This window comes from Triticum aestivum, chromosome 2A (assembly GCF_018294505.1).
Source record: "Triticum aestivum cultivar Chinese Spring chromosome 2A, IWGSC CS RefSeq v2.1, whole genome shotgun sequence".
NCBI classification, from domain to species: domain Eukaryota; kingdom Viridiplantae; phylum Streptophyta; class Magnoliopsida; order Poales; family Poaceae; genus Triticum; species Triticum aestivum.
In genome coordinates, this window is record NC_057797.1 from 524,040,143 (window position 1) to 524,053,806 (window position 13,664).

The following is a 13,664-nucleotide window of genomic DNA, read 5'->3' on the forward strand; positions in this document are numbered from 1 at the left end:
AAAGACTGGACCGGGACTCCTCAAAAGACGTCGTAGGCAAGCCCTTGGTCATGATATCTGTAAATTGTTGGAAAGTAGGGACGTGTAAAACACGAATATGGCCAAGAGCCACCTGTTCCCGAACAAAGTGAATATGCAACTCAATATGCTTGGTCCGACGATGATGTACCGGGTTAGCGGAGAGGTAGACCGCCGAGACGTTGTCGCAGTAGACCATCATCGCACGGTCAACGGGGCAGGAAAGCTCCTGAAGCAGCTGGTGAAGCCACGAACACTCGGCGACGGCGTTGGCCACCGCATGATACTCAGCCTCAGCACTGGAACGAGAGACCGTAGGCTGCCGCTTGGACGACCACGAGATAAGTAGGATCCAAGGTAGACACAATAGCCCGAAGTGGAGCGACGAGTGTCAGGACAGCCCGCCCAGTCTGCATCGGAGTAGGCGGTGAGGACGGTGTCGGTGGAGGCGTGAAGCATGACGCCAAGATCCATGGTGCCAGAGACATAGCGGAGAATCTGCTTGACGTCAGCCCAGTGGACGTCTCGAGGAGCATGCATATGAAGACACACGTGCTGCACGGCATACTGGATCTCCGGTTGAGTCAGGGTGAGGTACTGAAGAGCACCAATGATAGACCGATAGAAAGCAACATCCGAAGCAGGAGAACCATCCGTGGCAGAAAGCTTGGCCTTCGTATCAACAGGTGTAGCGGCGGGCTTGCGGTTAAGCATGTCGGCGCGCTCCAGGAGCTCGAGAGCGTACTTCCGCTGATGAAGGAGGAAGCCATCCGGATGGCGCACCACCTCGACACCGAGGAAGTAGTGCAAAGGACCCAAGTCCTTGATGGCGAACTCAGCGCGAAGACGAGCCGTGAGCTGACTGAGGAGACCGGCCGTACATGCCGTCAGGATGATGTCGTCGACATAGAGCAGCAAATAGGTCGTGTCGGAGCCCTGATGATAGACGAAGAGCGAAGCGTTCGAACGGGTAGAGCGAAACCCAAGTTGGTGGAGAAACGTTGCGATGCTGGTACCAAGCGCGTGCGGAGCCTGCTTGAGTCCATACAAGGACCGCGAGAGCAGGCACACGTGGTTGGGAAGCATCGGGTCAACAAACCCATTGGGCTGCTGGCAGAAGACCTGCTCCTTGAGGTGACCATGGAGAAAGGCGTTGGAGACGTCCATCTGGTGCATCGGCCAAGCACGGGAGACCGCAAGGTGAAGAACCATGCGAATCATGTCGGGCTTGATGACCGAAGCGAAGGTGTCGGTGAAGTCGATGCCAGCACGCTGTCTGAAGCCCCGAACGACCCAGCGCGCCTTATAGCGATCAAGAGTACCATCAGGACGGAGCTTGTGTTTGAAGACCCACTTCCTGGTAATCACGTTGGCGTGCCGAGGACGGGGAACAAGCTGCCACGTTCAGTTGCGCAACAGGGCGTCAAACTCCTCTTGCATCATGGCCATCCAGTGCGGGTCAGGAAGAGCGGTTCGGACGGAGGATGGCAATGGCGACGGCTCAGAGGTGGACGCCGCATGGACGTAATCATCCGTGGCGTAGCGCGAGCTTGGGCAAAAAACATCCGTACGGGCGCGGGTGACCGGACCGGCCACAGGTGCCGGAGGCGCAGGGGCCGGGGGCCCCGAGGAGGCCGGCGGCGCTGGGGGCACCGAGGGGGCCACAGGGGCCGCGGGCGCTGGGGGGACGGAGGCCGTGGGCGCCGGGGGGACCGCGGGGGCCAGTGCCGCGGCTGTAGGAGGCGCCGCATGCGGGGGGCGCCTCAAAGCCAGGGACGGGCCAAGAGAGGCACGCGAGCGCCCTGGGAGCGGCGTCGAGGAGCCCGCGTCATCGGTGGCGGGAGGAACAGCCGGAGGTACCTGCTGAAACGGAAACACATGCTCATCAAAGTAAACGTGCTGGAAAGTGAACACACGGTGGGAGACGGGATCGTAGCACCGAAATCCCTTGGAGTTGAAAGGGTAGCCGATGAAGATGCAAGCGACAGAACGAGGTGCGAGTTTGTGAGGAGCGGAGTCCGCAGTGCTAGGATAGCAAAGGCACCCGAAAATATGCAAGTCATCATAAGATGAGGGCGTACCGAAGAGAAGATGGTGAGGTGCATAGTTCCACCGTGGGCGGCAAGGGCGAAGGTTAAGGAGAAGTGAAGCAGTAGCGAGTGCATCCGGCCAGAAACGAGGCGACACATTAGCGTGGAACAGGAGCGTCCGAACGCAGACGTTCAGAGTGCGAAGGAAGCGTTCGGCTCGACCATTTTGCTGTGAAGTATACGGGCATGTGAGACAAAAAATTGTGCCATGGTGCGACAGAACAATGCGGAAAGCAAGATTGTCGAACTCCTTTCCATTGTCAGTCTGAAGAGCAAGAATGGGACGCCCAAACTGCGTGCTGACATAGGAGTAAAAAACCGACAAAGTGGAGAATGCATCCGACTTTCATCGTAAAGGAAACGTCCACACATAGTGCGAATAATCATCAAGAATAACCAAATAATATAAATAGCCCGAATTACTAGGAACCGGAGAGGTCCACACATCGCTATGAATCAACTGAAAAGGAAAAGAAGCTATTGTGGTGGAGTTATTAAATGGAAGGCGAACATGTTTGCCGACACGACAGGCATGACAGGTGTGATCCTCTATCTTATTACAACTGAAACTGAAACTCCTAAGAATATGACAAAGTGTGACGGGGTTGGGATGACCCAAACGAGCGTGCCAGAGATCGACGCCGGCAGAGAGAGCAACCGGTGCGGTGGTGGAGGTGGACGGCGGATGCACCGGATAGAGCTCATCGAGGCTGTCACATCGGTGAAGTACCATCCTGGTTCGAGCGTCCTTGACACAAAAACCAAGCTCGTCAAATTCAACAGTAATAGGATTTTCACGAGTTAAACAACGAACGGAAACAAGATTCTTAATAAAATGAGGTGACACAAGTATGTTAGACAAAGTAATAGGCATAGAAGTAGAAGGAAAAGAAGTGTGCCCGACATGTGTGATAGGTAGTGTGGAACCGTCGCCGATAATGATGCGGCGGTCGGTGGTGACAGGAGTGAAGGAGGCAAGATTATCAGGATGAGCAAACATGTGAGCCGTAGCCTCGGTGTCCATGTACCAATCGCCGCCTCCAGTGTAGTTGTTCGGCGTAGGCGCAGCGTGCAGCGCGGCGAGGAGCGCCGGATCCCAAGGTGCCGGCGGCAGGGCCGGCGAGGGCGGCGGCGAGGCCGCAGGGAGACCATAGGCGCCGCTCATCTGTGGCGGTGGGTATCCTCCGTACGGCTGCGGAGCCGCGTAGTATGCCTGGTGCGCCGGTGGGCGCGGCATGGAAAGCGTCGGTGCAGGAGCCCGTGGAACCGGCATGGTGTACGCATGGACGACACCGGTCCAGGGGTTATAGCCGGAGGCCCATGGGGGCAGCACCTGGAGCTGTTGCGGCGCATCAAACTGTTGCTGCGGCTGCGGCTGTTGCTGACCGCCGTGGCGGCCATCGCGGCGCTTTTCAGCGGGAGGAGCGGGGGGCGCGGGCAGGTCGTACGGCAGTTGCAGGAGCCCCGGCTGCCGGGGCGCCGGGAAAGGCGCCTGATGACGCTACTGGGGTGCCGGGATAGCGGGAGGCGCCGGAGGCCCACCGCGGGTGGTGCCGACAGCAAGGGCGGTGTGGATGGTGCGCGTCTTCACCTGCTTCATCTGTCGCTCCTCCAAGCGAAGGTACGCAACGAACTTGGCGAAGGACGGGTTGGGGATGAGGCTGAGGTTCCCCGCGGCGTTGCCGAAATCCTCGTTGAGCTCGGCGGTGAGCATGCTGAGGAGGAGGTCATCATCGACCTTGGCGCCGATATCGCAAAGCTCGTCAGTGAGAGTCTTAAGGCGGCGACAATAGTCCTCGATGGAGGTGTTGTCCTGATGACACCCAAAGAACTCTTACTGCAAAAAAACGCGACGCTGGAGCTTGTTGTCGGTGAAGAGCCCGTTCAGCTTGGTTCACACGGCGCATGCATCATCATCGTCCGTCACGACCGTCTGGAAGAGGTCGGGCGTGATGGTGAGGAAAAACCAGCAGATGATCGTGGTGTCGATGGTGGACCAGTCATGAAACTCGGTAACGAGGCTGGAGTCGACGGTACCGTCCACGTGGTCCATGAGATGATACTCACGAAACACAAGGGAAAAATACGTCTTTCACGAGTGGTAGGAGTCCACCTGGGAGAGACGAACCGGCACCCACTCGAAGATGTTGAGCTTGCGGATGTCGTTGACGTCAGGAGGGTTGGCGTTGGCGAACGGGTTGGAGTTAGTGGACGCGGAGGAAGTGACAGACGACATAGCGGGAACCGGACGGGCGACTCGGACGACTCGGGTTAGGACTTGCGGCGGCTCGGCAATGTTGCTGGGCGGGCGATGCGCGGCGGCTCGGCGGGCGAATCGCGCGGCAGCAGGCAAAGCGACTGGGCGGGCGAGGCGTGGCGGCTTGCGCGGCAGCAGCTGGATTGGCGAGGTGTGTCGGCTTGCGGCTGAAGCAGCAGGCGATGCAGGGTTGCGGGTCGGGCGGGATTAGCAACTGGATTAGGCGGCGTGGCTGCGTGCGCGGCAGTAGCAGCAGGCGATGCAGGGTTGCGGGGCTGGCGATGCAGATAGGTGCGCGGGCGGCAGCTAGCGGGCTGGCGCGATGGCTTGGGGCGGGCTGGCGACGAGCGATCGGACGATGGCATGCGTGGGAGATAAGGGCGGCGGCCGACGCGAGAGACGGTCGTCGGCAGCGGCAGTGCAGAGGAGTTGCGCGGCAGCGCCGGCGGCAGCGGAAGCTAGGATTTTAGAACCTAAAAACTGATACCATGAAGATGTATGAATTGTACAATGTATTGATTCGGTGCAATATGCACGGTATATATAAATACAAGATGAGATCTTTATCTTAATCTATACAGCAAACTAAAAAGATGGATGTAGACAATATACATGCATAAATAACATACTCAACACTATGAATTTAAACGTGCGGACTTGTCCACGAACGTTTAATGGACAGCGCTAGAGGGCTCAAAGTGCCCAGACTGTGCGATCCGGACGTTTGTCATAGAACGTTGGAGATGCCTGTATGAAGCAATTTGTAGCTTGCGGGCTATGGATCTGATGTTCGTGGATAGCCTTGCGCGGGGCGTGCCATATTGACCACAAGGTAACTGATGCTTTCACAAAACTGTCATGCGGATGGGAGTCAAGAAGTGTAAAGATCCAACATCTAGCATTCGGTTTTCTAGTCTGACTTATCACATGGACAAGGTCTAGATCCAATAATGCTCGCGCGCCAGGGCCATGGTGCAGTCAAGAAGCGAATGTTGCCAAGAATTCTCTGTCCGACATATTCAGATTACAGTTCTTTTATGGCTTCATTCAAGAATTGTCCGGGGCTCTAGATAACCTGAGCCGGAAGCCGGCTCACTACAAAAACAACGTTCTTTTGAGAACATAGGCATCAAGCTTTGCTTGATAAGGTCCTTAGGAAGCTTTAACGAGCCTTTAATTATGTTAACGTCTTTGAAAGTTGAAACAAAGTGGATCGACCACATCCTTTTCTCTCCTTGCCATTTGCACCCGACCTGGTCTCTGGATTACGAGTACTCCTACTAGTAAAAGGCCGCACGCCTGATGCACCAACCGCCTATGATTACTTGGCCCCGTGAAAGGCTCATCACCATCACCTTTGCATCATGGTGTCTATCTCTTTTGTTGCTTAATCATATACCATTATAATTAACCACTTTCTTCTAGGACAGTGCTACCATCCAAGCTTGACAAGTACTGCATGCCACCTGTTAGGGGTGCAAGTGGCGACCCACAGCTAGTTAGTTCGTCGTTGGTCATAAAATTAACACTAAGACTAGTCACAGTGGGGAGTAACTTAGAGTAATAACATGCATATGTTACTAGTCTATGCTATTGGGTAGTAATATATGTGTTGTGTCATGCATCACTTCATTTATTAGGTTGTAGACTTATCTTTTCTTGATATGTGTGATGTTATTGTAACTAGTTATGTTACCACATGTCTCTCTTTCTTCATTAATTATATGTCACATCATCTATTTTGTCTAGATAAATGTGATGTTACCATCTATGTTACTCCTATTGTGGATAGTCTAAGAGCATTTTGAAACAAACGTGGGATAGAAAAAATACAGGCATATAAATTTTGCAAGAATCGGATGTCAAGTCTCATTAAGTTCTACTGGAATCTAAAATGCAAGAATTATACAACCTAGTTATTTGAATGCTCCAAAATTTTACAAGAAATTGTTTCGTCAACAAAGAGAACAGCGGAGAATATGGGAGGGGAAGATTGAGGCGATATAGCGTAGAATATTCTTTGCGTCGGACTTATCAAAGGAAATAGAAACATGAGGGTTGAATCCTCCAGAATGTGAAGAAAAGTAAGGAATCATTGATATGAAAATCCTATATTCCGCAAAAAATAATAGTAATATGAAAAATAATTTGTTCTAAACGGGGACAAGCCTTTTTTTCGGAAAAACTTTCAATCTATTCATCTTCAATCATGATAGTACAACAGACACTAGAAATAATAAAAATTACATCCAGAACCTTAGACCATCTAGCGACGACTATAAGCCTCTGTTGTGGCACTGGCTGCAAACCCACCCCTCTTGCATCCACCCGCAATCTTCGTTTGCATCCCCCTTGTACTCCTCTCCATCCAGTAGCATTTATGAAGCTGCATTGGATAGAAAGATGGATGACCCAAATCGTGATCGTGTAATGACTTTGCATGCATGCAATTAAGAAAGAAATCCCTTCGATGGTGCAACCGTCGGCCGGACCAGACGGAGCACTCAACCGAACCTGAGTGGAGCACGAGGAGAAGACCAGCCGAAGGAGCACCCAAAATCTCGAGCTTCATTTACTGTTTGATTTGAACCTCGCAGGAAGCAAGACCATCCACGTCGATAGCTTTATCACTCAGAGCTTGACGACTGGTGCAGAGCAGAACTTGATTGCGCCATGCATGATCCCAGGAACTCTGATCACTTTCAAGCCAGATTTCAGTCACCGTCGTTCGAGAATTAGAATCCGGCACGCGAGGATTCAGAATTAAATGGGTGTGCAATTCAAACTGTGTCGCACGCCTTCAGCCCCGAAATTCCTCCCCTTTCTCAGAGGGTTCAGCACTTGAGTCCCTTTCGTGGGTTCAGTCAACCCCGATGGCTGCTGGGCGCGTCGCCGCTCGGAAAGTGGTAAAATCCATGTGCTATATCTCAGTACGATAATTCTACATCCACGACTCCACGTAAAGCTACGAAACTTCTTACTTAAACTTCTACCCCCTTCCTCCCCCTTCTCCAATCCTGGTCATGTAGCATTACTCATCTCAGTACGTGAGAGACATGATAAATCGTACGTACATTTTCTCTAGCAAACCTCTGTTTTCCTTAATGGAAAACGTGTTTCGGTAGGATCTCACAAGACAAAAGAGCAGTGAAAAGACTCGAGTGCAGTAGTGCAGCACCCACAAGGGAGGGATAACATATCTTGAGACCTTGCGAGCATGCACGCGCCCCTCTCGGTGCCACGACCTGACCCGAACGAAACGACGAGTGCGTAACGAATTGTCGAGTAAGATTTAACGGCGCGGCCACCGGACGAGACTGAGATCAGTACTGCTTGCTGCTGTAAAGGCAGCGCGGAGGGTATCGTGGGAGGAAAGCAAGGCCAGCCCAGCGAAATGGACGCACACCCAACACAACTATGCGTTCGCGTTCGCGTTCGCGCCAAGCTAGCCAACGGCCGACGCGAATGATTGCAACATACATGGTGGAACATGGCGCCCGTCCGCACGGCCCGGGGCCCTGCTGTCTGAGCTGCTTTCCTCCAGAGAATGATCTTCAGAAGATTCTTGGCTAGTTTTCTAGGGGGGCTCATGGCCTCCATGGAATCCAATATGTATATAATGTATCCGGCAGGTTGCCACCAGTGCCACCACCGCGCCCTCCGAGTGCCCTCCACTTGTGGCATCCACTCACGCTCACTCTAGCTCCTCGCAGCCTGCATAAGAGGAGAAGACGCTCTGCCCTGAGCTGAAACATCTGACAGGATGAACCATCAGGTTTTGCCTCTGCTTGGCGTAAGCTTCTTCTTGGTGGCATGTGTGGCGGGGGCTGCAGAGGGCGACCGGCGGCCGTACATCGTGCAAATGGACGTGTCGGCGATGCCGACGCCGTTCACGACGCACGAGGGCTGGTACACGTCGGTGCTGTCGTCGCTGGCTGGCAAGGAGGAGGAGGCGGCGCCGGAGCACCTGTACACGTACGCGCACGCCATGCACGGCTTCAGCGCGGTGCTCACCCCGCGGCAGCTCGCGGAGATACAGAGGATGGAGGGGCACGTGACCGCCTTCCCGGAGACGTACGCGCGGCTCCACACCACGCGCACGCCCGAGTTCCTCGGGCTCACCGGCGGCGGCGCTGGCGGCGTCTGGCCGGCGTCCAAGTACGGGGAGGACGTGATCGTGGGGATCGTCGACACGGGCGTGTGGCCCGAGAGCGAGAGCTTCAGCGACGCGGGCATGACGACCAAGGCCGTGCCGGCGAGGTGGAAGGGCGCGTGCGAGGCCGGCAAGGCCTTCAAGGCCTCCATGTGCAACGGGAAGCTCATCGGGGCGCGCTCCTTCAGCAAGGCCCTCAAGCAGCGCGGCCTCGCCATCGCGCCGGACGACTACGACTCGGCCAGGGATTACTACGGCCACGGCTCCCACACCTCGTCCACGGCGGCCGGCAGCGCCGTCAAGGGCGCCAGCTACTTCGGCTACGCCAACGGCACGGCCACCGGCATCGCGCCCATGGCCAGGCTCGCCATGTACAAGGCCGTCTTCTCGGGCGACACCCTCGAGTCCGCGTCCAGCGACGTGCTGGCCGCCATGGACCGAGCGATCGCCGACGGCGTCGACGTCATGTCGCTCTCGCTGGGCTTCCCTGAAACTTCCTACGACACCAATGTCATAGCTATCGGGGCCTTCGCCGCCATGCAGAAGGGAATCTTCGTTACGTGCTCGGCCGGGAACGACGGCTCCGACGGGTACACCATCATGAACGGCGCGCCCTGGATCACCACCGTCGGCGCGTCGACCATCGACAGGGAGTTCACGGCGACCGTCACGCTCGGCAGCGGCAGCGGCGGCAAGAGCATCCACGGCAAATCTGTGTACCCGGAGCACACACCGATCGCCGACGCCGACCTCTACTACGGCCACGGCAACAAGAGCAAGCAGAAGTGCGACTATTCCAGCCTGAGCCGCAAGGAGGTGAGCGGGAAGTACGTCTTCTGCACAGCCGGCGAGAGCCTCAGGGAGCAGATGGACGAGGTGCAGGGCGCCGGCGGCCGCGGGCTGATCGCCGCCAGCAACATGAAGGAATTCCTGCAGCCGACTGACTACGTCATGCCGCTGGTGCTGGTCACCCCGTCGGACGGCGCCGCTATCCAGAAGTTTGTGACGGCCACCAAGGCGCCCAAGGTGAGCATTCGGTTCGTCGGCACGGAGCTCGGCGTCAAGCCGGCACCGGCCGTGGCGTACTTCTCCTCCCGCGGGCCGACCCAGATGAGCCCGGCGATCCTGAAGCCGGACATCGTCGCGCCGGGGGTGGACATCCTCGCGGCATGGGTGCCCAACAAGGAAATCATGGAGATCGGCAAGCAGAAGCTCTACGCCAAGTACATGCTCGTCTCCGGCACGTCTATGGCGTCGCCGCACGTCGCCGGCGTGGTCGCCCTGCTGCGGTCTGCGCACCCCGACTGGAGCCCGGCAGCCATCCGCTCGGCCATGATGACCACGGCCTACGTGAAGGACAACGCCAACAACGTCATCGTCAGCATGCCAAATCGATCACCAGGGACACCTCTGGACTACGGCAGCGGCCACGTGAGCCCCAACCAGGCCACAGACCCCGGCCTGGTGTACGACGCGACGGCAGATGACTACGTCAACTTCCTCTGCGGCCTCCGCTACAGCAGCCGGCAGATAGCGGCCGTGACCGGCCGGCGAAACGCCAGTTGCGCCGCCGGTGCCAACCTTGACCTGAACTACCCATCGTTCATGGTGATCCTCAACCACACGACGTCAGCCACCCGGACGTTCAAGAGGGTCCTGACCAACGTCGCCGGCTCGGCAGCAAAGTACAGCATGTCGGTGACGGCTCCGGCAGGGATGAAGGTGACGGTGACGCCGTCAGCACTGTCCTTTGGAGGCAAAGGCAGCAAGCAAGGGTTCAGTGTCACCGTGCAGGTCAGCCAGGTGAAGAGAGCAGTAGATGACTACAGCTACATTGGAAACCATGGCTTCTTGACCTGGAATGAGGTTGGAGGGAAGCATGCTGTCAGGAGTCCAATAGTCTCAGCATTTGCTCAGTGAGGAGAAAGACCTGCCAACATAGCAGGAGCAGAAATAAAGGATGACCATACGAAAACAATAAATAATATAATACTGACCAGAAGAAGTAATACATAGACTGAAAGCAAAGGAGAAAAAGCGCACCAGGGTATGGTACTGATGATGTCAAGTGTATTTAGCCTCTATAATAATTTATAAATTTGTACACATTTTTCTCAACAAATCACATTTGGCCTAAAATGAGCTAGTAACACATATTCGACCAGTTTGATTTACTTCAAAATATGTAAATCTCTAAATGTAATAGGGTGTGAAATTATAAGCATTGTTACATGCTTGTTTGGAAATCTCAAATGGCTGGTATGTTCTCCATCAACAACAGTGATCGGTACCAGCATACACCATACATAAAAAGATTATTTGTGCATAAGAAAAATGATGAAAAGTGATTGTCTACTTTTCCAGATGTTATTGATATTGCCATGAGGGATACAAATAAAACTTCAGAAAAGGGCAAAGTGGATGGTTGTTACAATACATATGAATGATCCAAGTCCTAAACCCGAAAAAAAGTGTAAGCACCTGATGCACCACCTGCGTCTAAAGCTTCAATCCAGACTCCAGTACCTTCTACAACCAAGTGTAGCATTAGACTGAATTTTAAGTAAAGCTCAGACAACTTCAGAGCTCCAAACTGAATACCGTTGGAGAAAAAACAGACTTCGGCAAATTGATTTAAGTCAGGCAGTCATCAGACGATCACCAGAACTTTGATCGCCATCATGTGGCACTTGATGTGGTTCAGCTGCATTTAGGTCTACCTGAACATTCTGGTGATCACCAGAAATTCCAATCATATTATTGTGCTATACCTCCTCAGAAGGCTACTGTACATAGCTCAAATTCCGAAAGGTAGGGTAAATACATGTAGCCACTAGCCAAACAGTACCACTGTAGGAGCAGCTGCAACTGTGCTACTGTCCACGAAAAATGAGATAATCGAATTAATTCAGTTGGATATTATCAATAATAAGCAATTCAATCTCTAAGGAACGCAAGTCTATTGTATCCTACCATTGGTTCCACTCAAGCCACTCTCAACTACTTACTATGCACTAGTCTTCAGCATGGAAAGGTTAAAAATCCATGGCAACAGCCTGTTGATACCGCCTGCCAAAGTACTTGCCAATATTCTAGTCTTTTTCTTCGCCAGCCTTTACCTTGTGTGTGGGTCTTCTTTGTCAGCCCAACGAGAGCTAAATATTACACCCTAGGCAAACTAAAGGGTAATAAAATAAAAGTTATGCATCATAACCAAGGTTTAGCCTGTTAAGTCTAGATATATATTACAGATTAGAGACAATGAATAATAGGAGAGGTTTAATCAAACATGCCTTGAAGAGTTACCTGGGACAATTAGCTCGGTATTAGCAGCCCCACAGAAACAACAATTGCACTGACATAACAGGGATAAACCTTTTCAGAAGATAAACTTGAATAGGTTAGATCTTAGATGATTCTGTATATAGGAACTAAATGATTAAGTATTTACTCTAGCTCTGAAAAATAGCACGAAAATGTTGATACATAAGGGGTGCAAAAGAAGAAGAAAAACAGACAATGTGAGGTACATAAAGTAAAGTATAACGGAAATCTTAATTTGACTTCATTTAACAAGATATTTCTAAGGGCCTTAAATATTCGTCCCTGTTTCACATCAATGATAACAATCATGATTCATTACAACCCTCAAGGTAAAATAAAGAGGTCCAGCAATCCTTTTTTTTTCAGAACTACATCAATATTTACAGTAAGTTGTGTAGCTAAGGGATAACAAGAAGCTCAAGTTGTAACTCCAACTTTACCTTCCCTACTCTTTCCACTAGCTGGCAGTGAAAAATCAAGTATATGGGATATGAATCTGGACCAAGTAACAATATAACGTTGTAACCAAAATGGTCACTGTTCTAAGAAAGAATTCTCAATGGCCCTCACATAAACGGCTTTTGGCAGAGTTCCAGTAATACTATGTATTTTCTCTCCATCCTTGAATAGTAAAACAGTCGGAACCCTCTCAATATTGTAGGAAATTGCAGTTTGTGGGTAATCATCAGTGTCAAGCTTATAGCACTTTATTCTTCCATCATATTCGGCCGCAATCTCGTCGACAATTCGATGGACCATTTTACAAGGTCCACACCATGAGGCCCAAAACTCCACAAGCACAGGCACATCACTGCAGATGACATTTTGGTTCCAGGAACATGCAGTGATTGCTTCAGCTGTACAAATGTAAAGAACACTACTGTTACATATCTTCTCTACGTGTGCAGACTAAATTCACAAAGTCACAAAGAAGTAAAAACAGATGAAATTAATTAACGGAGTTCAGAAAACCAAACACGTGAAAGAAGTGTGTAGGTAGCTACTAGTCTTCACTCTTCACTGAGGTGAATCACAAAGATTAACTAAGCTAATTGCTTCTTCTATATTCTGAAAAAGAAGGATCCACGCATTAGTGCAGCTTGCATGAACCGACAGTCTGACAGTACCATGATAGTGAGCGAGTGAGTTATGACGCTATGACTTTATAATGTGTAGTAGTGCAGCAAAATAACACCATGAGGCCAGGCATACGATGCTTACTAGTAATTTCCACTATGTTTATCAATGGAACAAGCAATCTAAGAACTGAACATGGGGCTGTATTTTCCTGCATAGTACATTAGACACTAAGTAGCACATTAGCGATTAACTCACACAGGTTGACACACACCAACAACCAATCTAAGCAGTGAGAACGCTTCATTCCAGAGCTTCAATCCTCAAACAGTGATATACTTCAGAATGAGAAGGCCGATCCGAACATAAAGTTGAATTTTACAGCGAGGAATTGGGATTGCTAAGTCATACAGTTCATCTTTGCAACATATTCAAGTGGCCCGAATCTAAGGCCAACTCCAGCCCGCGACCACATCCTGTCCGGGTGCGTCCGTTTGGGGCAAAAGGGACAAACCAGACGGCCCAGCGCGCGGGCGCAAACGGACTTTTGTCCATTTTTTGTCCCCTTTCGACCCATCCCCGGCCCAAGTTTGGGCGGCTTTTGGGGTGAAACGGACAGCGCGCTTGTCCTCCCCTGGCCCGCCCGTCGGTGGCACAAAGCAAAACCCCCGCGCCCCGTTTGGCGCTACCCCCCCCCCCCACGTCCCGCCCACCACCCTCCCCCGTCCATGGCCGACGCACCACC

General features: G+C 52.4%; 2 protein-coding genes across 9 annotated transcripts in view; one reads left to right on the forward strand and one right to left on the reverse strand.

The window, feature by feature from the left end:
• The first annotated feature begins 7,878 nt into the window (after positions 1–7,878).
• On the forward strand, positions 7,879–10,771 carry LOC123189222 (subtilisin-like protease SBT1.7). Its single transcript, XM_044601587.1, has one exon. It carries the CDS (start codon positions 8,129–8,131, stop codon positions 10,436–10,438), a length of 2,310 nt encoding a protein of 769 aa, XP_044457522.1. The 5' UTR covers positions 7,879–8,128; the 3' UTR covers positions 10,439–10,771.
• Positions 10,772–10,871: 100 nt separating this feature from the next.
• LOC123189223 (thioredoxin M3, chloroplastic) overlaps positions 10,872–13,664 on the reverse strand; it is a 5,957-nt gene continuing 3,164 nt past the window's right edge. Inside the window, exons 2-4 of one of the 8 annotated variants that reach the window (XR_006495646.1) lie at positions 12,283–12,699; positions 11,825–11,893; positions 10,872–11,696 (exon numbers count right to left, since the gene is read on the reverse strand). Coding sequence is in view for 1 of the 8 variants with exons in the window: in XM_044601588.1 (XP_044457523.1) it covers positions 12,377–12,699 (323 nt within the window). In the remaining 7 variants the exon portion in view is untranslated. Of the gene's footprint in view, positions 12,700–13,664 lie in introns of all 8 variants that reach the window. The other 7 variants (XR_006495644.1, XR_006495643.1, XR_006495645.1 and 4 more) reach the window with 7 other exon arrangements.

Bases quoted from the DNA above. Each gene is read 5' to 3' on its own strand.
- LOC123189222 (XM_044601587.1), top strand. From the start codon at position 8,129: ATGAACCATCAGGTTTTGCCTCTGCTTGGCGTAAGCTTCTTCTTGGTG.